Here is a 26,657-nt window from a genome sequence, read left to right as displayed (position 1 = left end):
CATAAAAGGAAAGCAAAACACAATATCCAACTAAAAAATTAAAGTATTTAAAAAAAAACCCCAAAAAATATCAACTAGATTCTGGATTGGAGATAAGAAGTTGCCCAAAGTAGATAATCTCAATTTTCACCACAGTCTCAAGATGGCACTGAAACCTGGTGCATGCATTCCTTACTTTGGTCCAGAGAAGATTTTTGAACACCTCCTCAATCTTGGTCACTAGTTTGGCCCAGGTGTTACAGACAGAGCAGTTGGTGTCTTTCTCAACTATGCCCACTCACTGTAATTGGGGGATTTAGAAAGTCAGAAACTGGGGCTGGTGAAGTCAGGAATTCTTCATCAACCACTTTTGATTCTTTCTGGAGGTATGGCAAGGAGCCAAATCCTGCTGCCACACATATGGCTTGCTAGTGGCAAACCTCGCCAGCCAGGGATTGACCACAGTCTCCAGCAGTTTCACAAAGTTGTCTGATCTGAGCCCAAAACTATGTTCAGAGATGCAGGGTGGCATAACACCACCTACACTAGAGATACACCCTTCCTGCTGGCCATGACCTTGAAGCCTCTGTTGCAGCTGTCTGTGTCACTTCTTACAGCTTTTACAGTACTGAGCAGCAGTCACAATGTTGGCATTTTGATACCCAGTACAAATCATCATCGTACAAGTGATTTTTTTCCCAATATTTAGATGGCTTCCAGTCCTCCATATCAGTTAACTAACAAGGAGTCATAAAAAAATAATCAAATTTAGCCAGAATACTCTCCTCATGATGTCTTGTGACATTTGTATCTAGACTCTGTAGAAAAGTTCTTCTTTCCTAAGACTGCCTTCAATTGGAACATCCCGATCCAGATATTTAGTCTGTCTAGTAACCAGATATACTATAGATTAATCTTCCATCACATTAGCCTCTTACATGTGTCTTTAAGAAAGCCTTTTGATATAAACCATTTTTAGTCTTGTAAAAGTTGAAATGATTCATAAAATTATATGGCAGACTAAAGTTAATTCTGCTTACCTCATACTTTGTCTTCACTGCAGCCATGTTATCAGAAAGACTCTCTTTACTGTTCAGCATTTCCTCCTAGTTGATAAACAACATGACAAAAACAAAATCCTTAAATAATTCTTACTTAGCAATATATTTAATTTATTTTTGTTAGATTATAAAATTATATAACAAGGAGAACAAGTAAGAATGATTTTTTAACACTAGAATACTATGATCTACAAAGGAAACTACATTCACTTTAAATAAAAAGAAACAGATTAGTTAGTTGAGATAAATCTCTACAAATTTCCATTAGATCATCAATATTGTTTAACATTTGTTTTCTATGCTGGCATGGGTTGTACAGTTTGACAGGAAGTGATGTACGAGAAGAATAAATCCTGCTCCAATGTGTGCTTTGTTACGAGTTCTACAGCCAGATGCCTTCCTATTACTAACATCTTTACAGAGTGTGCTGGGTGTTTTTCACAGTACAGGCACGAGTGAGACCACTAAGTACTCGCAAGGTGAGACTTTGCAACCGAGTTGGGAAGAGTATTGAAGGAGGTGAAAGGGTGATAGAAAGACAGAAATCTTACTGAAGAGGAGGTACATAACTTCGAGAGAGCGCGAGAGAAAGGCAGATATTGGTAGTGAGAGCAGACATTCAAGATACAAAGTAAATATGGGAGAGAGAGTAAGAATAGCAGAGCAGAAAAGGTAAGTGCATTAGAATGTGAAAAGTGTGTGATAGATAATGATTAAAGGTAGGATTGCAGTGGATGCAGTGAATATCAGTTTGGGGAAAGTGAAAGAAATAGGTGTGGGGGGATCAAGAAAGTGGAGGAGGTGATAAGTGACAGTGATAGGGATAAATGTGAAGTGTAGGGAAATAAATGGTATAATTTACAGTGAATGAAGACTGGTGAAGGGATAGGTGGTGAAAGATGGGTTGTTGGAGAAAGCTTGACAGGACCTCGGTTTTGCTGAGATGGATGGGTTTTCTCAAGCACAGCACATTATTCATCTCAGGTCTTGGTCATCTCCTTCATGAGGCTTAACATCTTGATGTCAGTCCTCACTACTTCATCCAATGTCCTTCTGGGTCTCCTTCTACAGGTTACCAAAAGTGATAATAACTTTCTTTTTCTTCATCTGGTTCTTACTCTGGAAGCTCTACTGTTAGAAGATTCTGCATCAACTGCTAATAAGTAACAGAAACTATCTACTGCCTCTAAGGATCCAGCTGGGCATTTGAATAAATCTATTTCCTGTGTATCCTTTGTGTTTACTTCACCTTCGCATCAACCTCACACAAAGTCTACTTTCTCTGTTAGCCTTCTTGTGATTCCACTGTACCTCTTATGTGTCCTTAGTTTGCAATTAGTACGCAGTATGCAATTTCTACCTACACCTCTTCTACATATTGAACAGGACTACTTACCTGAAGAGATTAGTGTTCTGTCTGTTTTCCCACTTACAAGAACTTTAGTCGTTGATAAATTAGCTTTAAAGCTCTTCGAATCCAAGTCTTGCTTCTACACCTGAAATTTCTTTTCTAATCTTCTACAATTTCAGCTATAAGAATGGGGTAATTTTGGGCAACATATGTTATGGTCTGCAGAACTATAATAAATAAGAGGGGACTGAAAACCAAGTCCTGCTGAAATCCTACCCACACAAACTATATTCACTGCTGTACAGGTTACTTTCATGTTGCACCTTACTGACAACATGGTTTGAATAGCTCTCACCAGCCACTCACCTAATCCTAGCTTCTGCAGTGACCACCATATGAAGGAGTAAGAGACACTGTCAAAGGCTTTCTCCAGGTTGATGAATGCCATGTACAGTGGTTGACCTTTGGTCTACTTAGAAGATAACATCAGTAGTACAAAAAGCAAACTGCATCTTATCTAGGCTAGCTCTATTCCTAATTATTTGAGCTATAACCCTTTTTGTAACTTTCTTGACTTGCTTCAGTAATTTCATACTCTATAATTATTGCTCTCTAAGGCATCTCCTTTACTTTTGTAACAGCTGATTATAATGCTGCTACACCAGTTGTTGGATTTGACACATTCCTGTACGAACATATAGGTGACCAGGCTGCATCCCATTCAATCAGATATTTTAAGCACCTCAAAGCCAGTTCCTGATGGACAAAGGACTTTCCTTGTCTTCATACCTTTAACTGTTTTGTCTATCACGTTAACAAAAATAGCTGGACCCTCCATTGGATTCTCATTAGGATGTCTCTCTTTCTCCCATTCATTCTCCACATTATGTAGTGGAATTAAAAAATCCATCTTACATAAAAGGCAAACAAATTCAATTGACAATGAATCATTTCTAAACTCTGAAAAGCAATTAAAAATCTTTTAAATGTCTTTTATATGTTTTATAAATTTAAAGCAAAAGATTTTCTCAAAATCAACTTAGATCCTATGTAGCTTTTAAATGATAAATTTCAGAAATGGAGTAATAGTGATACCTTTTCATTAATCCAACCTTCAAACTCATCACACTGATTAAAGAAAGACAGCAATCGTGCAGCATCTTCCAAAGAAGAACAGCGAGTCTGAAAAAAAATCATCACCAAACCAAATATGTCAATAAAATGAAGATAAAAACATCTAATTTGTTTTTAACCCTTTTGTTACTAACCCGGCCAAAACTGGCTCTAGCTCTGTGGTAAAAATGTCTTGTTTTCATAAGTTTAGAATTAAAATATTCCACCACACCTTAGTCAGAATTTACATTCTTAACTCTAGTTTAATGATAACTAAGTTATTTTACTAAATTCTTTGTTATGTTTAAAATAATTGAAAGAAACACAGAGCATCTCAAAATAAATATAGTAACGAAAGGGTTAATATTATTTTCTGCTCTAGGCACAAAGCCCAAAATTTTTGAGGAGGGACCAGTTGATTAGATCGACCCCAGTATGCAACTGGTACTTAATTTATCAACCCCGAAAGGATGAAAGGCAAAGTTGACCTCGGTGGAATTTGAACTCAGAACACAAAGATAGTTGAAATGCTACCAAGCATTTCGCCTGGCATGCTAACGTTTCTGCCAGCTCGCCGCCTTTTAAAATTTGTTTTTAATATTAAGATATTTGTGAACTTTAGACCAGCTTGTACTTCCTTCAGTATTATATTTATACCGCAAATCTCTCATTCTCTATCTATGCCATCTCAGCCACCATCCAAACCACACTTCTAACTTGCTAATTTTGTCCCGGAAAAAAATTGTTTGTTCTTATGCATTCTTCATATTACTGATCAGAATTTCCAGTTACTCTGGATCCCAGTTTCTTTCCCTATTTTTTGTTGTCTTTTTCACTCTTCAAATTCTTCAATCTCTTCACTTAACTTCATCATACAATACAATTTTCCAAGAGTCTTAAACATCTCCCACAGCAATGTTACTGGTGTCATGAGCCAATGACAACTGCTGGTAAGGTGACAAGCTGGCAGAATTGTTAGCACACGGGTCAAAATGCTTAGCAGCATTCCATCCGTTTTTGAGACATTCTGAGTTCAAATTCTGAAGAAGTTGATTTTGTCTTTCATCCTTTCAGAGTTCATAAAATAAGTATCAGTTGAGCAGTGGGGTTGATGTAATTAACTTACCCAATCACCCAAGAATGCTGGCCTTGTGCCAAAATTTGAAACCAATATTAACTACTGGTATTTTGTCTCAATCTTATGATAGATGACAAATGAAATGTAAAGAGATCATGCAAAAAAAACAAAACAAAAAAAATTACTTATTTGATTAATTTACTCTTCTTAACCCAAACACTTGCATTCCTTCCCTTACCGTCATCACGTTGTCTCTCTCTCTCTCTCTGCATCACCTTCAAAAAAATTCCTGGCTACTCGCAATTACTACGCTACTTTGCCTCATTTATATGCTTTTGCTTTGTTTTTTTCACTTTCCATTTCCTGTCTACATACAGTCCTTCAATGCAAGGTTGCTACACTATACAATACACCCCCACATACATCTTCTTTAGGTGTTCAATTCTTTGAAACTTAAGGTTAATAAAAATAATCTCACCCATTTCATTAAAACCTAACAGTTAAAAAACCCAGTCTTCATGAGAGTAGAGAAAGACAATCATATAATTAGTTTTCTCTATGGTAAATATTCCAATTAGTTTTGTGCATTATCAGCAGTAATCTGATGAGTTTCATCCAAAAGTTAATTATTGTTTTTGTAATAGTTTTTTTTTTTTTGCAATATTTGTAATTTTTTGTTTCTTATACCAAAAACAACAATAAAAAAGGAAAGAAACAATAGTTAGGTTCTCACTTGGCTTAGTTTTTGCAGTTTATTATAGGTTGCTTGTATTTGTTTCTGTCGGCTCTCCACATTATCTTTGTCAAAATGAAGATTGGTTTTGGAACGCACTGGAACACAAAGAAATTAAAGTATTTTATTATGACTTCATGTTGCTATCATCATCATCATCATTTAAAGTCCCTTTTCCATGTCGGCTGGGTTGGACTATTGTGCGTTAATAAAATAAGATTTTATAAATAGGTGCAAGGCTGGGAGATTTATAACAGAATGAAAAAAAAATAACATTGTGTTTATGATGTCTTTCTCAAAGATGTGAATCAAATGACTTTAACAAATAATAAAATTTGAACCTCAGACTCAATTCTTTGATAACCTTTCAATTTGTTCAGAAACAATAGATACACCTCCATAAATATTTACCAAAAATATACTTTGACATTGTATTAAATTATAAGTACCCTAGTGATTGAATTAAGTACCAGTCTGTTAAATTATAAAAACAAAACGTCATAGGTTCAAAAACTGGCAACGGACATGAAATTAAATTCTTTAATAATAAACAAATTTACTTTCATTAGACTCAAAGGTGAAAGTGACTATATGATAATTTGTAAACAGAAGTATGACTGATTACATGTGACCAACTGACCAATCATTGGTTTACTATATTTCTGATGGTACAAGTAATAACTAACACAAATGGGATAGGAGTTTCACAATACAATATTCTGCTTATTTAACATGCAGCAAAGGATTTTATTCAAAGAACATCATTGTTCTTGTCAATTTATATATCTTATGCTGATGTAAATAAGCAAAAGTTACAAGAATATAGATACATATATGTGTACATGTGTGCATATATACAGGCATTCGTATACACACATATTTACATATGTAAATATACATACATACATATATATATACATATATGTGTACATGTGTGCATATATACAGGCATTAGTATACACACATATTTACATATGTAAATATACATACATATATATATACATATATGTGTACATATATACAGGCATTCGTATACACACATATTTACATATGTAAATATACATACATACATATATACATATATGTGTACATGTGTGCATATATACAGGCATTCGTATACACACATATTTACATATGTAAATATACATACATACATATATATATATATATATATATATATATATCAGGAAGCTCCTTGAAAGTAGTGGATAATTTCTGTTACCTAGACGACCTTATTAACAGTTGGGGCAGGTGCTCTGAAGGTATAATTACTAGAAGATGAAGAAAGTTCAGAGAGCTATTACCTCTGGTAACTAAAGTTCTCTCTCCCTCTCGGAGTGAAAGGCAGGTTGTAGGATGTTTGTGTATAAACAACAATGCTACAATGGTCATGAGGTCTGGGCCCTGAGTACAGAGGACATACAAAAACTAAAGAGGAAAGAGACTAACATGCTCCAATGGATGTGCAAAATCAGTGTTCATGAATGGCAAAGTGTAAATGTGTTGAGAGAAGAATTAGGCATAAGAGGAGTCAGAATGTGGTGTGCAGGGGAAAAGACTGCACTAGGTCAGTCATGTGATGTGTATGGATGAGGATAGCTGCATAAAGAAGTGTTGGTCAATGAAAGTAGATGGAACTTGTGGAAGAGGGAGACCCTGGAAGATATGGGACAAACTAGTGAAGGCTGATCTGAAGATGATGAGCCTCAAGGGGATGACAAAGGACTGAAGTGATTAGAAATTCACTGTACTTGAGAAGACCTGCTCACCACAGCAAAAAGTATGTCCTAAAAGCATTCTGTTTATGCTCATAACCCATTCTGTTCTGTCAAGCATTGCCAACACCTTAACACCCAGCCCTCCATCACTCCTCTGTCTATGTAATTCCTTGGTAGCTGCAATCACTTGAGGACAGTCTCAGCAGACATTACTCCAATGCCCAATTTTTTCTCAATAATACCACTTACCTCCTCCTCCCCCTTCTCTGAAACCACTTCCATCCCTTATTTCCATTATCCTTCCTTCCCCGCTCAAATCATTTTCACCTACTTTTTGTATCTTCAGTTACCTCTTTCCTCTGACACACTCCATTTTAAAAGACATATAAGCTGTCTTCCTTGGCACCCTCTCATATCTACCATCATGCTCTATTCAATATAACCACTCTCATGTACCCTACATCTCATTCCTCACCATGCCTATACCTTGTGCTTCATGCCCCTACTTTCAGATCTATTCTTCTTGAGCCACATCTATCTCTGGACTGGTATTTCTTATAAGGCGGTGAGCTGGCAGAAACGTTAGCACGCCTGGTGAAATGCTTAGCGGTATTTCGGCTGCCGTTACGTTGTAAGTTCAAATTCCGCTGAGGTCGACTTTGCCTTTCATCCTTTCGGGGTTGATTAAATAAGTACCAGTTATGCACTGGGGTCGATGTAATCGACTTAATACCTATGTCTGTCCTTGTTTGTCCCCTCTGTGTTTAGCCCCTTGTGGGTAATAAAGAAATAGGTATTTCTTATCAACCATAAATCCACTTTCGTTCATCATTCACTATATTCACCTCTACCACCCTCTCTTTAACCAACTGCAACTGTTAATCTCCTCACACACCTATGAAATTATCCAACCTTTCCTCCCCTTCCATAACCTACTATCTGTATCTTCTCATGCTCACTCTCTTGTACCTCGCTCTAGCACTCCACATTGCCATCTTTATCTCCTCACTTACCCTCATCCACTCCTATATAATGTGACATAACAATGTATTTCCTCTACAACAAGTCACCTATACTTGTCTGTCCATCATATTTTAGTTTTTAAACATCTGACAAAGCTGGTGCAGCAGCATTATTGTTAGCTGCTAGAAAGGTAAGGGAGATGCTTCAGATAGAAGCAGTCATAGAGGCATCAAACGCTTGGACGAGGTGATGAAAATTATGGAGAGAGTTATAGCCCAATTAATTAGGAGCAGAATTAAGCTAGATGAATTGCAGATTGTCTTCATCTTGAGGAGAAGCACCACTGATGATATTTTGATAGTCAGGCAACTGCAAGAGAAGTACTTAGTTAAGAATAAACCCTTATACTTGGCATTTGTTGACCGAGAGAAAGCCTTCAATAGAGTACTCTACCATGTGATATGGTGGGCTCTGATGAGGCTAGGGGTAGACAAGCAGCTTGTGAAAGCTGTACAGGCCATGTACAAAGATGCTGTCAGTAGGGTGAGGGGTAAACATGAGTACAGCAAAAAATTTGATGTACTGGAAGGTATTCATCAAGGCTCAGTCCCCTCCTTTCCATTCTTGTCCTCCACGCCATAACAGACGAATTCAACACCAGCAGCTCCTGGGAACTATTATATGTTGATGATTTTGCCCTCATAGCAGATTCCATATCTGAACTAGAAGAGAAATTCCAGGTGTGGAAGCAAAACCTAGAATCTAAGGTCTTAGTAAGCAAGAAAACAGACAGGACCCTACCCCTTTCAGGTAGGTGGCTCTGCCCAATTTGTAGGTAAGGTGTAGGCAGGAACTCCATACAGTGTGCCCACTGTAAGCTATGGACACACAAGAGGTGCAGTGGAATAATAGGAAGGTTATCTGAGAAAGTAAGAGTTCGTATGTGAAGATGCACAGGAGCCATAAAAACTACATATACTCAGGAAATTGATTCTCTCAAATGTCCTGTGGTTCATTAGAGGTAGTGGATAATTTCTGCTACCTAGGGGGCCAAATTAGTATTGGGGGAAGATGTATGGAGAATGTAATAGCTAGAATAAGAATAAGATGGAGGAAATTCAGAAAGCGTATACCAACAGAGGTTGGCTACCAAAAGTTTCTTGCTCCAAGCAAAAGGAAGATTGTATGTTGCATATATCAACATCATCATTGTTTAACATCCGCTTTCCATTCTGGCATGGGTTGGATGGTCTGACTGAGGACTGGCAAGCCAAGCAGCTGCACCAGGCTCCAATCTAATCTGGTAAGGTTTCTACAAGCTGGATGCCCTTCCTAAAACCAACCACTGTGAGTTTAGTGGGTGCTTTTTACATGCCACTGGCATTGAGGTCAGTCAAGCATCGACTATGCTCGAATGGTGCTTTTTATGTGCCACTGGCATGGGAACCAGTCTGGCAGCACTGGCATTGACCACACTCAAATGGTGCTTTTTACATGCCACCTGCATGGGTGCCAGTCAGGTAGTATTGGCATCAGCCACAACAACTGTTTCACTTGACTCAACAGGTCTTCTCAAGCACATATCTCCAAAGTCTCGGTTGTTTGTTATTGCCTCTGTGAGGCCCAATGTTTGCAGGTCTTGCTTCACTATACGGACAGTAATTCTACATGGTAGTGAGATGTGGGCCCTGAATGCATCGGACATGCAAATGTTAGAGAGGAATGAGGCTAGTATGTTCCACTGGATGTGTAATGTAAGTGTACATGTTTGATAGAGTGCTAGTGCTTTCAGAGAGAAGTTAGGCATAAGAAGAATTAGTTGTTGTGTACAAGAGACAAGACTGGGTTGGTTTGGTCATGTGATGTAGATGGATGCTGACATCTCCATAAAGAAGTTTGAATCTCTCAAAGTAGATGGAACACATGGAAGAGGGAGACCCAGGAAGACATGGTACGAAGTGCTGAAAGATGACCTCAAGATACTGAACCTTTCAGGGTGCCTTGCTATACTCAAGAATTCCCATACTCCACAGTAGAAGTGTCAAGTCCACTCTGCCCTCCCCCCACTGGTGAAGAGGATTGGCCTGCAAGACCCCTGTGCCAGTGCCACATAAAAAGCACTCATTCCAGTGTCATGTAAAAGCTCTTGTGTTGTACCACATTAAAAGCACCCAGCAAACTGTGTAAAATAATAGGCATTAAGAAGGGCATCCAGCTGTAGAAACTATGCCAAATCAGACTTAGAGCCTGGTGAAGCTCTCCAGCTTGCTAGCTCTGGTCAAACCATCTATCCCAGGCTAGCATGGAAAAAACAGATGTTAAATGATGATTATGATGTAAGCATATATAGGCTTCTACAAAGTTTCCATCTACCTAATACTACTCATAAAAAATTGGTCAACCTAAAGGTATAGAAAACATTTGTGCAGAGTGCCACACTCGGAACCACAAGCTGGTAAAGAAAATTCTTTAATTTCCCTGTCATGTCTGCATCCATAAGTATCATTTAATATCTATTTCACCAAATGGCTTAGGTGGAACAGGGGCCTCAGAACACTATCTTTCCTTGTCTTGATTCCATGTTATTTCTTAGATTGGGAAAAACAGAATGTCTTATCAAAGGGACAGAATATAATATAAAAATTTAATCCACCACACATTTCACAATTAACACAAAACTAATTGCATTATCAATTACTCACCAGATGGCGTCCTATGCAATGGGGAAGGTGCAGCTGCTGGAGATTTTACAACTTCTTTTACTGTAACCAACTTCTTCCTTGTTTCTTGGATAACACGAGGAGCTGTTTCTTTCACATATGTTTTGGGAACATACAGCCCTGTGCCATCAGCTTTCATTACCCACCACCATTCTTCATTGGCTTTCTTAATCAAATCAGCCACCTTTGTAATTATCATGGAATACAATATACAAATGAATTAGCAAAAGAAGTCACTGTTGACAGGTTAGAAAATTAAAAGCAAAACACTTGATATTCATTACACAGCCACCAGGTGACAAAGTGACCTTAACCATAGTTAAAGTCAGAAATCAACAGACTGCCTTATGAAATAAGGCTAAGCTACAATTTTACGTCTAACTGAAATAATTCTTATTGTATAAAAAATAATCAAGGGGTTCAACTTTTGATAAATCCTTTATATTGAACCTTTAAATCATTATTGTGTTAAAGGTTCAATTATTCATTTAATTTTTATTAAAAATATATATAAATCAGAATATATATATATTTATCATTTAAAAAATTTTTAATCCTCCAAATTTTAGTTATACTAACCTTGATACATATTTGTAAAATTGTTAATTGATTGAAAAATTCAAATTCTATTTGTTCACAAACAACTCCTCAATACGATTTAAACTTAGATAATTTAAATCTGTTCAAGAACATTTTTAAATAAATAGCATTTTGTAAATTAAAATATTGGCCATTTGAGATTCTTGCAGCTCTCTTTTGTAATGACATCATATTCTTTCAAGAAAATAAATGCTATATTTTTATTCTACAGTAGAATGAATGTATGGAGAGGAATTAACAGAAGAAAGGAATGTATAAGAACATCCAAAGATAATACATCAATGAATCAACACCACAGATTTGCTTGTCAGTTGCTTGACCTTAATCAGTTGAGCATGTCTCTTAGGTGCTGACAAAACATGCATCTCTGACCACAAGAAGATGTAGTAGGGGAGCACCATAGCCATGTGTTGGGAAGAATTCTTCAGAATTTGAATAATTCACTTCTGGAAACACGGGTGTTTTATTCATCATCCTTAAACAACCCTTATTCAGGGACCTTTTGAGCAGGATGGGTTACTCAACCTGAAGAAAATTCTAGTAAGGTCATGCACTGTATATCTTGATATGATATTACCATGTTGTGCACATATGGTTGTGGTGCGTGTGGCTAGTGTACCCTTAACAAACAAGTAGTCATGCTGGGTATATTGGGTTTTGTATATTTGTACCCCAGTGTCATTTTGATGGCATATGTTGCTCTCACTCAATAATCATAATGATAAAAACAATAATCCTTTCTACTATAGGCACAAGGCCTAAAGCTTTGGGGGAGGGCAAAATTCAATTACATCAACTCCAGTACGTAACTGGTACTTTTTTCATTGACCCCCAAAAGGATGAAAGGCAAAGTCAACCTTGGCAGAATTTGAACTCAGAATGTAAAGGCAGACAAAATGCTGCAAAACGCTTTGCCTGGCATGCTAACAATTCTGTTATAATAATCCTTTATACAATAGGTACAAGGCCTGAAATTTGTGGGGAGGGGTAAGTTGATCACAGCAACCCCAGTACTCAACTGGTACTTACTTTATCAACTCTGGAAGGATAAAAACAAAGTTGACCTCAGTAGAATTTGATCTCAGACCACGACGGACAAAATGCTGCTAAGCATTTTGCCTGGCATGGTAACAATTCTGTCAGCTCACTGCCTTAATAATAATAATAATAATAATAATAATAACAATGTATTCAATTTTTTTCAAGTCTAGAAATTTTCAGAATATATATTTCTATACTCACTTCTCCTTTATTAATGCTGCTACCATCTTTAGGATTTTGATAGCCAAATAATATTTTAACTTGTGGTATTTCTTTTTTTACTAAGACATCTTTATAAACTTCTTTTTCCACAACTGCTGGCTCCACGTCAGAATCGAGTTCATCAGCATCATTTTCTCCATTTTCCATGTGGCGTACAAATTTATCAGGAGATATCTAAATAGTGAATAGATTAAACAATAACTGAAAAGTTCAAAGCATGCCACAGTTTAGTTTTACTAGCTTTATGACTCAAAAGTAAACGGATTTCTATTCATATATGACAATTGAATGATTATGAGACTAAATTCAGGACCCAGTTTAACAGTTTCAATTTGACACACGGATCCCTTTAGTGGGGTCCACTCAGACCAGGTTTATGATCTGAGAATAAACTTTAAAAAATAATCGAACCAGTTTCTGCAGACAAACCAGATTAGTCAGGCAACAAGTGACAGAGTATAATAGGTAGGGATGTGAGATCTAAAGAACAGGAATGGAAATGATGAAAGTGGGCAACAATGTCACATGTATCCAACCAGAAAAGAAAGACTGTCTGATCATACAAACCTAGAGAATTTTGATCAATATAACAAGCATGAAGTGAAAGACAAAGCAAATTACTCAGGTATAAACAGCCATTAATATGTTAAAGACATTTAAGTTTCTGCCAACCTCGTCTTTTACAATTTATTGAATTGTGTTCTATGATTGATTCTAAATAAAACTTACATTGTGTTCACTAGCAGCTTTGGTCATAAGAATAGAAAGTTCTCGAAGACGTTCAATCTCAGGACTAAAAGCATCAATTTCTTTCATAAGTCGATGGTGTCGCACCAGCAATGCCTAGAAAAGAAACTAAGATTTTTAGAGGAGACAAAATAACAAACATATGATCCATTAAAATCTTAAGATATTAACCTCTCTAATTAGTTTAACCGTTTCATAAATCATGGCAGTGGTGATGGGTGTCATGCTATGAAGGAATCAGGTGTCTAATGATGATCAAATAAAAATCAAAGCAAGAAATTGGCAATACTAAGAATTCCAATTTCAACTGATTAGTCCACACAGCTCAAAGTCTTGTACTCTTTAGATTACACAGTTTAGCAGTCTTTTAAGAATTTGACTAAAACCAAAAAAGAAAAACCATATAGTGCTATCATCATTTAATATTCAAGCTACATACTGGAATGGATTGGACACCTTGACAGGATCCAATGGGTCCAAAGACAGTATTGCTCTCCAGTTTCTATGGCTGGATGCCTTTCCTAACACTAACCATTTTACAGCATGGAATAAATGTTTGTGTTCATACTACCCAACATGCTGCTTGCAAGACTATAAAGCTGGACGGTGGGGTGGGAAACAGGTTTATGGTGGGATATAAGTTAAAGTACAAGAGAAAGGAGGGCAGTAGCCATACTGAAAAACTACAAGGCTACTGCCCATCCCTTTTCTCATACTAAAGGAGCTACATGGCTAGTGACATGCAGAAGAGTGAAAATGATCAGGGAGGAGGGGGGGAAGAAAAGGGTGTGTATATGTGGACAGGGATTTTCAAGAGTGTACAGTGTAGGAGAAATGGGGGTTGAGAGCAGGGAGGGTGGGTAGGTAACTGTAAAGAGGGAGTTGAAGGGTGGATGGAAGGAGTGGCAGATAAGGGACAAGTGGAATGACCAATGATGCACGAGTTGGGGAAGGTGGAGGGATGCAGAAGAAATATTATTAGTTTTACAAGCTTAACTTCAAGACATTATTAGCTCATAACACCAATGTCCATTTACCCAAAGTAGTAAAACTAGCCACATCCACAGAACAGCATATTTCCATCTTTTGAAACTCTATAGCATTTCATTATCTAATATCAATATAATCTATTTCATCACATCTCCTGTATCTATTATTTCTGTGGTTAACCTATGATAACTTAGGTTAGTGAGTGAGCCTCTATGTGTAGTTACTAAATTGGCTAGAAACAACAACCAAATCTCTCTGAAATCACATTCTAGCATCTTAGAAAAAGAACTAGAATGCCTTTGATCAAGGCTCTGAAGCTGCAGAACAACAAAAATATTCTACTATTCTGTTGTGTCTGGGGAGAGTCATTTTCTTTTAGTACCTTATTATTTAACACACTCACCGGTAAAATTTCTACTTATTTCTTATTTTTATTTTCTAAAATTTTCGTTGCGTCCTGCAACCTTTTCAATAGTCTTGACTCTTGACATATAAAGAATCTTGCAAAACAAATCCAAAAACGAAATATATTCTACTAGAAAACAGCAAAAGATAAAATACATGTATTTGTTACCTTGGCACTAGTTTCATCACGGCCACGGTCATTGCTGCACACCACAGTCAGCTTGTCCTTCATCCAAGACTCAGCCTCATTTGCATCAGCATAAAACTAAAAGTAGTGCAACAGAATAAAATTAAGAATCAGGAGATAGCAAATATGTAAGATAATTGATGCAGATGATGATACACAAAAACAAATAGTCTTACTTGCTGAGCTTCTATTGAGTCTTCCAACCAAACTCTGCGATTTCGCATCAGCTCTCTTAGTTGTTGCCATTTGTCCTCAAACTTTTTTAGTCTGTCAGTACCATCCTTTGATGGAAAAGAATATCCTGCAGATCTTAACTTAGCACCTGTTCCTAAGAGTGATTTTCCGAGCTGATCATGGACATTAACCTCAGCTTCTTGAGCCTTTGAACAAATTAAAAGAGGGGAAAAAAAGAAAACAAAAATAAACTATTATTTATATACTTAAATCCTTAGCAAAAAAAGTACAAATAGAAATATTCTCTTTTTCTTCTATTTATTTAGCATGGTGGAGGAAATGACAGAGATAACTGAGTGTTATGACAAACAAAATTCCTGGTTTCATGGTCAAATACTACATTTTATTGATTTACTTTTCCTTCTCTCCAGGGGCAATAAAATACCTGTTATAGTCTGAGGTAAGTTTAATTTGGATCTTTTCGGTTTGAACGGCAGTTTTTAACATAATTTCTAGGCAACTAAAAAATTTTAAACTTCGTATACTGGTAGAATGTGTTTATAAAACATCTTTTTCTCTTGGCTTTATTGAAAAAATTCTATGGTTTGTAAGATATTTGTTGTTTTTTCTTCTTCAATTTCTGCAATTTCAACCAATCAAATACGTCTATTGAGGTAAAAAACATTCTGTGCCGTATGAATATGTCCCTTGTTTAAGAAACAGATTGGGTTTATTTACATTTGTGAAGAAAAAAAGATACCCTTCCCCCCACCCCTAACCCTAACTAACCTTAACTAACCCTAACCCTAAAATAGATTGAAATGCAATAGACCGATACTAGGGTCATAATTATGGGTGACAATTTCATATGATACTGCTAGAAAAAACTGCCGTTCAAACCGAAAAGATCCTTTAATTTACTAATTACAATATCTAACCTTATATATAATCAAGGGATCAATATTTGTTCCCCTTATTACAACATTGATTTTTTTCACCATATTTTCTGAGTTATTAAAATTCTAAAAACAGCATTAATCCCAAACAGTACACAAACTAACCCACCGTTTACAATTAATTGACTTAATTATGCTACCTACAGGAGACAAGCACAATGCCACAATGATGTGAAAACAAAGACAATGTATCAATTGTACATTCTTCTGTGTTATTTACAAATATTAATGACAATTAAAAACTACAGTGAACAATCAAAAGTTGTCTAGCTACAAATGAAATTCATGTTTGATTCTGATATGACAGTGATATTTAGAGAAATTCTAAAGGTCATTGTGAAACCATCACACAATATTCTTTGTGTATAAGGCAGCAAGCTGGTGGAAACGTTAGCATGCCGGATGAAATGCTTAGTGGTATTTCATCTGTCTTTACGCTCTGAGTTCAAATTCCGCCAAGGTCAACTTTGCCTTTCATCCTTTTGGGGTCGATAAATTAAGTACCAGTTGTGTACTCAAGTTGATCTAATCGATTGGCCCCCTCCCCACAAATTTCGGGCCTTGTGCCTAGAGTAGAAAATATTCTTCATGTATAATTAACATTATGTTATAAAATGCTTTCATATAATTTCCTATACAGCAACAATGCAATTCTATAAATGTTTTTTTACTTGTTAAAATAAGTTAGTGTTAACTATTCATTGAAATTAGATTGTTGGAAACTTATCCATTTCAAAGTATTTCCAAATTTCCCCAAAATTTCAAGTTGTGATCACCAAAAATCAAAAGTGGATTTAAATATTCAAACGGTTGGAATGAAATATATTACCTCGTATTTCTTCAGTGTACGCAAAGCTGCCTTCAGATCCTTAGAGAGGGCTTTAGTTTTCAAGATTTTGGTTTTTTCATCAACCCATTGATCTTCTTCTTGGAGATCCTGAAGAAACTGGAAATACTGGAGAGATTTCTTCAATTTATCTTGTTTTTCTGCTACCAACTGTTGCACACTAGATATAGAATGGAAATAATTTAAAGACAAACAAAATTTCAGCAATAATCATTTTAATACAAATGTAATAATTTGTCAATTAGAAACAAAGTGTTTTTCTACTTACTTGGTATCCAGCATATTACAGGTACCTAATTAGAGTGATCCCAAAACTATGGTAAAGTATTTAGTCTAACATTATATTATCCCAAGAATGGCTAGCACTTCATTTGATTATATGAAGGAAATATAATTTACTGTGTGGAAATCTTTATTTTACGTTAAAATGTATTTTAAATACCAGTAATATATTGACCCAATTCAATCAATGATAGAGTAGATAGCAGCATAATAAATAAGATAATTAAGGATATGAAGACAAGGAAAGCCCCTGGGCTATCAAGAATCACTGCCGAGATGATTAAAGCTTAGTCACCCATATAGTTAATCAGGTTATTCAGGAAGGTGCCATCCCCAATGACTGGTGTAGCAATATTAAAGTTAGCTGCTACAAGGGTAAAGGTGAAGCCTTAGACAGAAACAACTACAAAGGTATCAAACTGCTAGACCAGGTCATGAAAGTTACTGAGAGGGTCATAGCTCGATTGGGAGTAAAATTAAATTAGATGAGATGCAGTTTGGTTTTGTACTTGGGAAGAGTACCACAGATGACATCTTCCTAATGAGACAGCTACAGGGAAAGTATTTGGTCAAAAGTAAGCCATTGTACTTAGTTTTTGTCAATCTGAATAATGCTTTCGACAAAGTTCCCCACTCTGTTATCTGGTGGTCTCTAAGGAAGTTAGGAGTAAAGGAGTGGCTTGTTAGAGCTATACAAGCCATGTACAGTGATACCCTCTGAAAGGTGAGAGTCAGCCATGAATATAATGATGAATTTAGCATATGAGTAGAAGTTCACCAAGGTTCAGTTCTTAGTTCACTCTTTTTATAATCCTCCAAGCTATAACAGAAGAATTCAAAATTGGATGCCTGAGGGAAATATTTTATGCTGATGTCTTTGCTCTTATTGTAGAATCTGTAGCAAAATTAGAGAAGAAATTACAAGTATCGAAGCAAAACTTGGAATCAAAAGGACCTTAAAGTTAACCTAGCAAAGACCAAAGATGTTGTTAGGAAGAAAGAAGATAAGACTCAGGTAAATGGACCTGCTCAATATGTAGGAAAGGAATTGGAAGTAATTCCATTTGCTGTACCCAGTGTAAGCTATGAATATGTAAGAGGTGCAGTGAAATCACAGTAGATTAACAGATAAAGTCATCTTTGTATGTGGCAGATGTGCAGGAACAATAAGCACCGAGAACACAAGGGACTTCGATTCTCTCAAATGCTGAGGAGTGCCAATCACTGAAAGTGGATGGTACCTGCAGAAGAGAGAGGCCCAGGAAGACATGGGATGAAGTGGTAAGGACTGATCTCAGAATGTTGGGTTTCATAGAGGAAATGACAATGGATCAAGATGTCTGGCAATATGAGGTTCTTAAGGAGACCCATCCATGTCAGCAAAACTGAGTTCTTGAAGCACTGTGTTCCACCCACATGTAATAAGAATAATTTTCGCACATCCTACCCCAAAAAAACCAAACTATATCTTTTCTCTTCCTCACATCATCATGCACTATGCTTATCTCTCACTCCCCAATCCTGTCCTCATGGCCCCGTTCACTGTATCATTGCTATCCAGTAGACCCCCACCCCCTCTATATACCCAGGTTTTCACCACTTCCTGCGTTATCTTCCCCCACTCTCAATTCATGCTTCTTTGGCAATGCCCTGTCACTTATATTATGATCTCTAAGGTAAGCCCTGGCATCTGCCACCATCTCTCTCTCTCTTCTTTTACTTGACCATTCAATTTATAACCTGATCCCCATGCCTTGTGAGTATGCCTAGCACTTTCCACCATCCCTTTCCTGCTCTCATTTGCACTCTTGCTGTCTCCCAATCTCTCTCTCTTTCTCTTCATTCAGGCTGAGAAACCATGTGTCTCCTTTACAACAGTACACCTGTTTCCGTCCTCATTCTTGATCTCTCTCTCTCTCTCTCTCTCTTTCTCTGTCCAAATAACCATGTATCTCTTCTACAGCAAGACACTTGTTTCTGTCTAACCTTTCATCATCTGACATGAGATCACCTCCTCCAATGACCCTCCCCTCTCAAAGGATTTTTGTCTTGCAAGTTACTTGGTGACCCTGCCACATAAAAAGCATTCAGTCCACACTGTAAAGTGGTTGGCATTTCGAAGGGCATCCAGCTGTAAAAACCAGGACAAAACTAACCTTGCTTGTGCTTGTGCCACATAAAAAGCACTCAGTCCACTCTGCTGGGTGGTCAGTGTTAAGAATGGCATCCGGCTGTAGAAAACCTGTCAAATAGACACAGAAATCTGGTGCCGGCTCCTGTCAAACCATCCAACCCATACCAGCATGGAAGACAAACGCTAAATGATGATGATACATTTCTGCTATGAAAGCCTACCTTCTGATATGCAAGGAAAACAATATCATCATCATCATCATCATCATTTAACGTCCGCTTTCCATGCTAGCATGGGTTGGACGGTTCAACTGGGGTCTGGGGAGCCCGAAAGCTGCACCAGTCCAGTCAGATCTGGCAGTGTGCCCCAAAATGAATGTTCATTTGTAAATGCTTAAAAATAGGAGCACACTTTGTGTGTGTGTGTGTGTGTGTGTGTCACTCTCTCTCTCTGTCTTGACATAATGTGCTAATCATAAGCAAACATCATCATTATACCAGAAATTATACAGAAATTATACAGAAATTGGAGTAAAGCACAAACTCTTGATTTCTGCAGTTTGTAAGACATGGGAACAGAAATAACAAATCCTGGTTTGTGAAATCTACATTACAACTTGAGCTGAAATGGGGTGCGAGGCAAATGGAAACAGAGGAAGCAAGACTTTCCAAAAAAGAAATAGTTTTGCCAGTTTCATTTCCCTCAAAAATTTATAAATCATACAGAATAAAGCCCAACTAAATAACTTAGATTTAAATCTCACCCCCAACCCCCAAGTACCAAGAAAACCAACTTAACTTAGCTGAATTCTCTAATTTGTAAAATTATACCAACTTACAGTTTAAGCTCTTTAGTCACTTCTTTGGTTCGGTTTACCAAGAGTGGTTTACCCGTATCATCATCAATTTTCTGAACTTTATCCTGCAGATTAGAGAGTCGTTTTGATAAGACTGACATCTGAGTTTCAACTAAATCATGTTTCTGTAAGGCATCCTCAACTGCTTGCAGATGTTTTAATGGTACTTCTGAAGTGACTTTTGCCTGTAAAACAATAAAAAAATTTAGATGATTTTTAAAAAGAACTTAAAAGACAATCAGAAATTGGATTAAGAGAGAGAGAGGGGAGTTGAGCATTAAAATTATTGGCTAATGTGTGTAGAAGCTGTTGCACCAGTATAGACACATCATGTAGATGATAAATGAGATAGGATGAAAACGAGTTTGCATAAGATATTAAGATATTTGGTGCCACAATATTTGGAAGACTAGAAGCGCTTTCCTGTAGACACATGGGAAACAGTAATGATATTTTTTTCTAATCACCAATATTAGGGAGAGAGGTTATAATGTAGGGAAACTTAGTTTAGTTGTCAACATATGAAGGGGCTAAGAAAAACTCTAGACGAGCCTGCTTTGGACTTTACTCCTGAGAGGAATTGGTTCAATACAACAAACAATCAACTACTCAACAGCCCTGCTGTTCCATTGAACTTATTTACTGTTGGATGGACTAAGCCATTGAGAAGTAGAATTCACCTTTGTAACAGTAAGGTTCATATTATAGATTAGTGTGCAAACATGAAACTGACCAAACCAACAAATGACTTTCAAAACAATGTTTAGTCATTTCAAAAGGCCAGACAATGCAAACCAACAGAGAGCTGGAATAATTGTGTTAGTGTATTTAATTTTGCTGTACACCTTTCCACAGTTATAATGTAAGCATCAGGTGGTAATTATGTCAATTCAATTAAATATACCTATTATTATTGGATTCATACAACCCAGAGAAATCCATAAAAATAAAAATGAAATTCTGCCTATATAAATAAAAATGAAATTCTATATAAATAAAAATGAAATACCTCTGTATCTCAGTCTACATTCGCTATATATAGACATATACCGAATAGACAGCTCCCTAGTAGATAAAGCAATTAAGGTTATGAAGCCAGGAAAAGCCCCGGCCCATCAGGAATCACTGCTGAGATCCTTAAAACATATGGTGGTGCGGGCTATGGCCTTGTCACCCACATTGTAAACCAGGTAGTTCATGATGGAGTCATACCCAACGACTGGCATAGCAGCACCGTAGTCAACTGCTACAAGGGTAAAGGTGATGCTCTAGATAGAAATAACTACAGGGGTATCAAACTGCTGGATCAGGTGATGAAGGTCATGGAGAGGGTCATAGCCCATCTCATTGAGGAGAGAGTTTGCTTAGATGAGATGCAGTTCGGTTTTGTGCCAGGTAGAAGCACCACTGATACCATATTCCTGGTTTGACAACTGCAGGAGAAATACCTAGCTAAAGATAAACCCCTATACTTAGCTTTTGTGGACTTGGAGAAAGCCTTTGACAGGGTCCCCGATCCCTTATCTGGTGGGTGATGTGGAAACTGGAGATTGACGAATGGTTAATAAGGGCTGTACAGGCCCTTCACAGAAAGGCCATTAGTAAGGTTAGGATTGGCAATGAGTATAGTGAAGAATTCCGGGTAGAAATAGGGGTGCACCAAGGTTCAGCCCTCAATCCCTTTTTATTCATCTTAGTCCTCCAAGCAATAACGGAGGAATTCAAGACGGGTTGCTGCTGAGAGCTCCTCTATGCTGATGACCTGACCCTCATAGCAGAATCACTACTGGAACTAGAAAAGAAATTTTGGGTGTGGAAGCTAGGTTTAGAATTAAAAGGCCTTAGAGTCAATGTAGCAAAGACCAAAGTTATAGTAAGTAGGAAGGCGAACTCATCACACATACCCTCAGGTAGGTGGCCCTGTTCAATCTGTAGAAAAGGTGTAGGTAGAAATTCCATAAGATGTACCCAGTGAAAGCTATGGATACATAAGAGGTGCAGCAACATCAAAGGAAAATTAACCAAGAAGATAGCTTTTGTGTGCAGCAGATGCACAGGGGCAATAGACACCACAAATACTCAGAAAACAGATTCCATCACACTCCAGGGGAAGAAACTAGAAGTAGTTGATAGCTTCTGCTACCTAGGTGACCAAGTTAGTAGTGGGGGTAGATGCTCAGAGAGTGTTACCACTAGAATAAGAATAGCCTGGGCAAAGTTTAGAAAGCTTCTTCCCCTACTGGCGACAAAGGGTCTCTCACCCAGAGTGAAAGGTAAATTGTACGATGCATGTGTGCGAACTGCCATGGTTCGCGGCAGTGAAACGTGGGCCGTTACATTGGAGGAGATGTGTAGGCTTTAAAGAAATGAAGCTAGCATGCTCAGCTGGATGTGTAATGTCAGTGTGCACACACGACAGAGCATAAGTGCCCTGAGAGAAAAGTTGGACATAAGAGGCATTGGATGTGGCATGCAGGAGAGACGTTTGCATTGGTATGGTCATGTACTACAGATGGATGAGGAGAGATGTGTGAAGAAGTGCCACTCCCAAACAGTTGAAGGAATCCGGGGTAGAGGAAGACCCAGGAAGACATGGGATGAGGTGGTCAAGCATGACCTTCGAACGTTGGGCCTCACAGAGGCAATGACAAAAGACCGAGACTTCTGGAGATATGCTGTGACTGTGAAGACCCGACAAATGAAGTGAGTTCATGGCTTTGCAGGACCACCTGTGCTTGAGGAGACCTACTGAGTCAAGTACATCAACATCAAAATAGAAATCAAATGGAAATTGTAGTTGTTATACCCGTGCCGGTGGCATGTAAAAAAACACCAACCGATTGTGGCCGTTGCCAGCCTGCCCTGGCACCTGTGCTGGTGGCATGTAAAAAGCACCCACAACACTCACGGAGTTGTTGGCATTAGGAATGGCATCCAGCTGTAGAAACACTACTATATCAGACTGGAGCCTGGTGCAACCTCCTGGCTTCCCAGACCCCGGTCAAACCGTCCAACCCATGCTAGCATGGAAAGCGAACGTTAAACGATGATGATGAAGATACCTTTTTGGAATCAGACTGATCCTGGGATCGAAAATCTGACCTAAATTTGGTTCTTGAACATCTAGCACTGGGATCTGATGTAAGAGCGTTTGGGTTGCTATTTCTAGCAGGTAAAGCAATAGTGAGAGGTTTTTAATGGTTAACAAGAATTCCCTCCCTTTGCTATAATAATAAACGCAACATTCTGTGTTAAAAAACTGACCAAAGCTTTTTGGATTTAATACCCAAACTTTGTGACAGTTACCTCTATTACCCACAATAATAATCGCGACATTCTATCTGTCAACAAAGAATATTGTTCATCCTGCTGCTTTACAATGATCCCTAAATGTCACAGTGATACAAAATTCTCCAATTGTGATACTCTGTGACATAAATCTGAGATAAATGTTTTACTATTGCTCTTTTCAGTTTTGGGCTGAAAGCCCAAATAGCCCTCCACAGGAGCTAACTTAAAAGTCCACATGGAGTGTGGCTTTTAAGCTATATTAAATTGGCGTTAGGAAGGGCATCCAGCTGTAGAAACACTGCCAGATCAGACTGGGCCTGGCGCAGCCTTCTGGCTTCCCAGACCCCAGTTGAACCATCCAACCCATGCTAGCATGGAAAACGGACGTTAAACGATGATGATGTTGAGGTGTTACAAACTAAGCAACAACAGTATAACAAACCTTGAACCAAGATGAAAATAGCCCCATGAATATTACTGGCATTTATTTCAAACTGAAACACTGTTCCTACAGCAGATGGAATTGAACACAGAACAATGAAACTGTTCCTCTATACTGTTAATGTAACAGCTTATCACAACCGAATGATATAGACTAAACTGTAGAGACAAAATAGCCCAGTAGATAAAATATACAACTGACTCATGAAGCGAAAGTTGACATTATTTCTAGAGAGATAATTCTAAATTGCCTAAATTAATTTTGTAGAGAAAAATAAGGTTTTGCTAATAAAGGTTACTGGTAATAAAACTTGTACTTTTCCAGAGAAATATCCATTTTTTAAAGCTATAGAAACACAGGTTAAATACTGGCCACTAAGACTTCTGTAATTTAAAAAAGGATTAACTTACTTTACATTCTTTGAGTTCTTCATCTACTCCATCAATCTCTCGCAGGAAAATCATCCCATTTTCCAATGCACTGATGCTTTTCTTGCGTTCTTCTAATGTAGTCAATAACTTCTTCCAGTTTTTTGTTATTGCATCGTTTCTGGGGAAATCAGAACATAGTAAATAGTGACACATTTTTTCCTACAAAATCCTACAATTATTGTTACAGTTGAATTAACTTAGAAAGCTGGAGGATGTAAATACAGTTTTCATGCCTTATTTCATGCCATAATGTTGTTGTTTCTTCCTTCTCGAGCCATGCCTGGCTCATAAGTTTCATTGGCATATAGGTGAGCTGCTAGAAGCAGGGGAAAGAGTGAGAGAAAGTTGTGGCAAAAGAGTCAGCAGAAGTTCACCATTACCTTCTGCCAGAGCCATGTGGAGCTTAGGTGTTTCGCTCATAAACACACACATCACCTGGTCTGAGATTCGAACTCATGTTCCCTCAACCACGAGTCCACTACTCTAACCACTAGGCCATGTGCCTCCACATTTCATGCCATAGTAGAAATACATAAATAAATTTACAATGATGAAAATAGCAGTGAAGAGAAGTTTAATCCTAAGTGACTGTAATGCTAAAGATGAACATGTGAGGCCTGTACACAGCACAATGTCTGCGACAACAAGAAAAGTTAAAAGTAATCAAGCCAAGAAAGTAATTAAATACCAAAAGTATTGTATAATATATTTTCTTTCGTTCTTTTCCTTGCTTCATATATTGGACTGCAGCCATGCTGAGGAACTATCTTTAAGGATTTAGTCAATTATACTGACCCCAGCACTAATTTTATCAATCTTTGTTTACCAAACCAATGAAAGACATAAGCAAACATATGTAAATACGGTTACAGACACACACAAAACGTTTCAGTAGTTTCCATCTACAAAATTTTACCTGCAAAAACACTGGTTGACTCAAGGCTGTAGTAGAAAATACTTGCCCAATGGGAGTGAAGCCACAACCATGAAGTTGTAAAACAAACTCCTTAACCACACAGCCATAATTACAAGAGTCCAACTTTTACCTCAGTACCTTATATGAAGAGAAATCTTAAATACTGCTTCAATGTCACAAGTTATGGAGGAGAAACAGCAAAACATATCTAGGGTTACATCATCCAATGTGTTTTGCTTTTTAACATAGTAGGGTTTGATTGAGAGAAATTTGGCAGCATTATTTTCTTGAGCAGGTTGAGCAGCCACATAGAAAGAGTTTTAGGCAGAACATGTTACATTGTTTCAACCTTATTTGCCATTAAGTCCAAGCTGGCTCATATCATTGGCTGCACGTACAGTATGATGCCCAGTATGAAATAATCTATGAAACATATACACAAGGATTTTGATGCACTTTAACCACTACAGACTCTCTTCATAATTACAGTAAGAAAGTAAAGTTATAATATTTATAATTGAATTATATGAATATTATCAGGTTTCAACATAATCAGCACCATTTTTCATCTGTATTTCCATGTTGACATGATTTAGATGGAACTTTTTTTTAGACAGTGCTTTAATGCAGAATGCCCTTCTTAGTATCAACTATGTAAGTTGTCTCTTACAACATGCAGAATAACATTGTACCTGTTTTGTATAGGATTTTGCTACTTGAGCCAGAAAGAAATTTATAATAAACTGAAACAGACAATGAGAATAATTTGTAAGAAATAAAACTAAATGACTGAGTAAAACATCCTTGAAGACAAGTCATCTAATGGTGGAAAATATCTGAGAAAGACTAAGACAAACTTGGAAAGAAATATTGAGGTCAGATTAGAAACACCAAAAGAGAAAAATGCAAGGAAAAAAACTATATGGCAAACATGTTCAACCCAGTCCAACATGAATGAGGCAACATTTGGGTTTCTACATGATTGGTCAAACCTACTGGAAATAGGCAATACATTTTTAAATCATTCCCTAATGTCTAAATAATAAGATAGGATAGCCACATCTAATAAAAGACCCTTGATAGAAAACTACTCACCAAAAATAAAATTAAAAGATAATGATGACAACAATTTACTTATACAGATATGTTTCTCCACTAACTGAGATATTATTAAAACGTATTTTAAACGTACCGTTTTTTCACAGTTGCTTGATCCTGATAGTTCTCTTTGATAAGTTCTTCTGCTAGTTCATTGACTCGTTTGAAACGGTCTTTCTGAAATAAAAATATTGATTTTAATAACAGTTTGACTTCACTCCGTATGAGAAAGTTTGTGGACATGTAGAACAATCACATCTTTCAGATATTGGAAGACTGACAGACTGAAACAAATTTAAGATAGCTTCTAGATTTTAGGCCT

The 26,657-nt window shown here is 37.2% G+C and overlaps 1 protein-coding gene across 6 annotated transcripts in view; it reads right to left on the bottom strand.

Moving 5' to 3' along the window:
• Positions 1-26,657, bottom strand: part of LOC115216340 (spectrin beta chain, non-erythrocytic 1) — a 242,972-nt gene that overhangs the window by 126,073 nt on the left and 90,242 nt on the right. For all 6 annotated transcript variants that reach the window (XM_029785570.2, XM_036506463.1, XM_036506462.1 and 3 more), the window contains exons 13-24: positions 26,430-26,512; positions 24,301-24,439; positions 20,140-20,342; positions 16,868-17,045; positions 15,085-15,288; positions 14,891-14,986; positions 13,309-13,422; positions 12,559-12,753; positions 10,699-10,900; positions 5,316-5,413; positions 3,487-3,573; positions 1,020-1,085 (exon numbers count right to left, since the gene is read on the bottom strand). In XM_029785570.2, the coding sequence (XP_029641430.1) occupies positions 1,020-1,085; positions 3,487-3,573; positions 5,316-5,413; positions 10,699-10,900; positions 12,559-12,753; positions 13,309-13,422; positions 14,891-14,986; positions 15,085-15,288; positions 16,868-17,045; positions 20,140-20,342; positions 24,301-24,439; positions 26,430-26,512 (1,665 nt within the window). The remainder of the gene's footprint in view (positions 1-1,019; positions 1,086-3,486; positions 3,574-5,315; positions 5,414-10,698; positions 10,901-12,558; positions 12,754-13,308; positions 13,423-14,890; positions 14,987-15,084; positions 15,289-16,867; positions 17,046-20,139; positions 20,343-24,300; positions 24,440-26,429; positions 26,513-26,657) is intronic.

Source organism: Octopus sinensis, linkage group LG10, assembly GCF_006345805.1.
Source record: "Octopus sinensis linkage group LG10, ASM634580v1, whole genome shotgun sequence".
In the NCBI taxonomy this organism is placed as follows: domain Eukaryota; kingdom Metazoa; phylum Mollusca; class Cephalopoda; order Octopoda; family Octopodidae; genus Octopus; species Octopus sinensis.
This window is presented reverse-complemented; position numbering and strand designations above follow the sequence as displayed.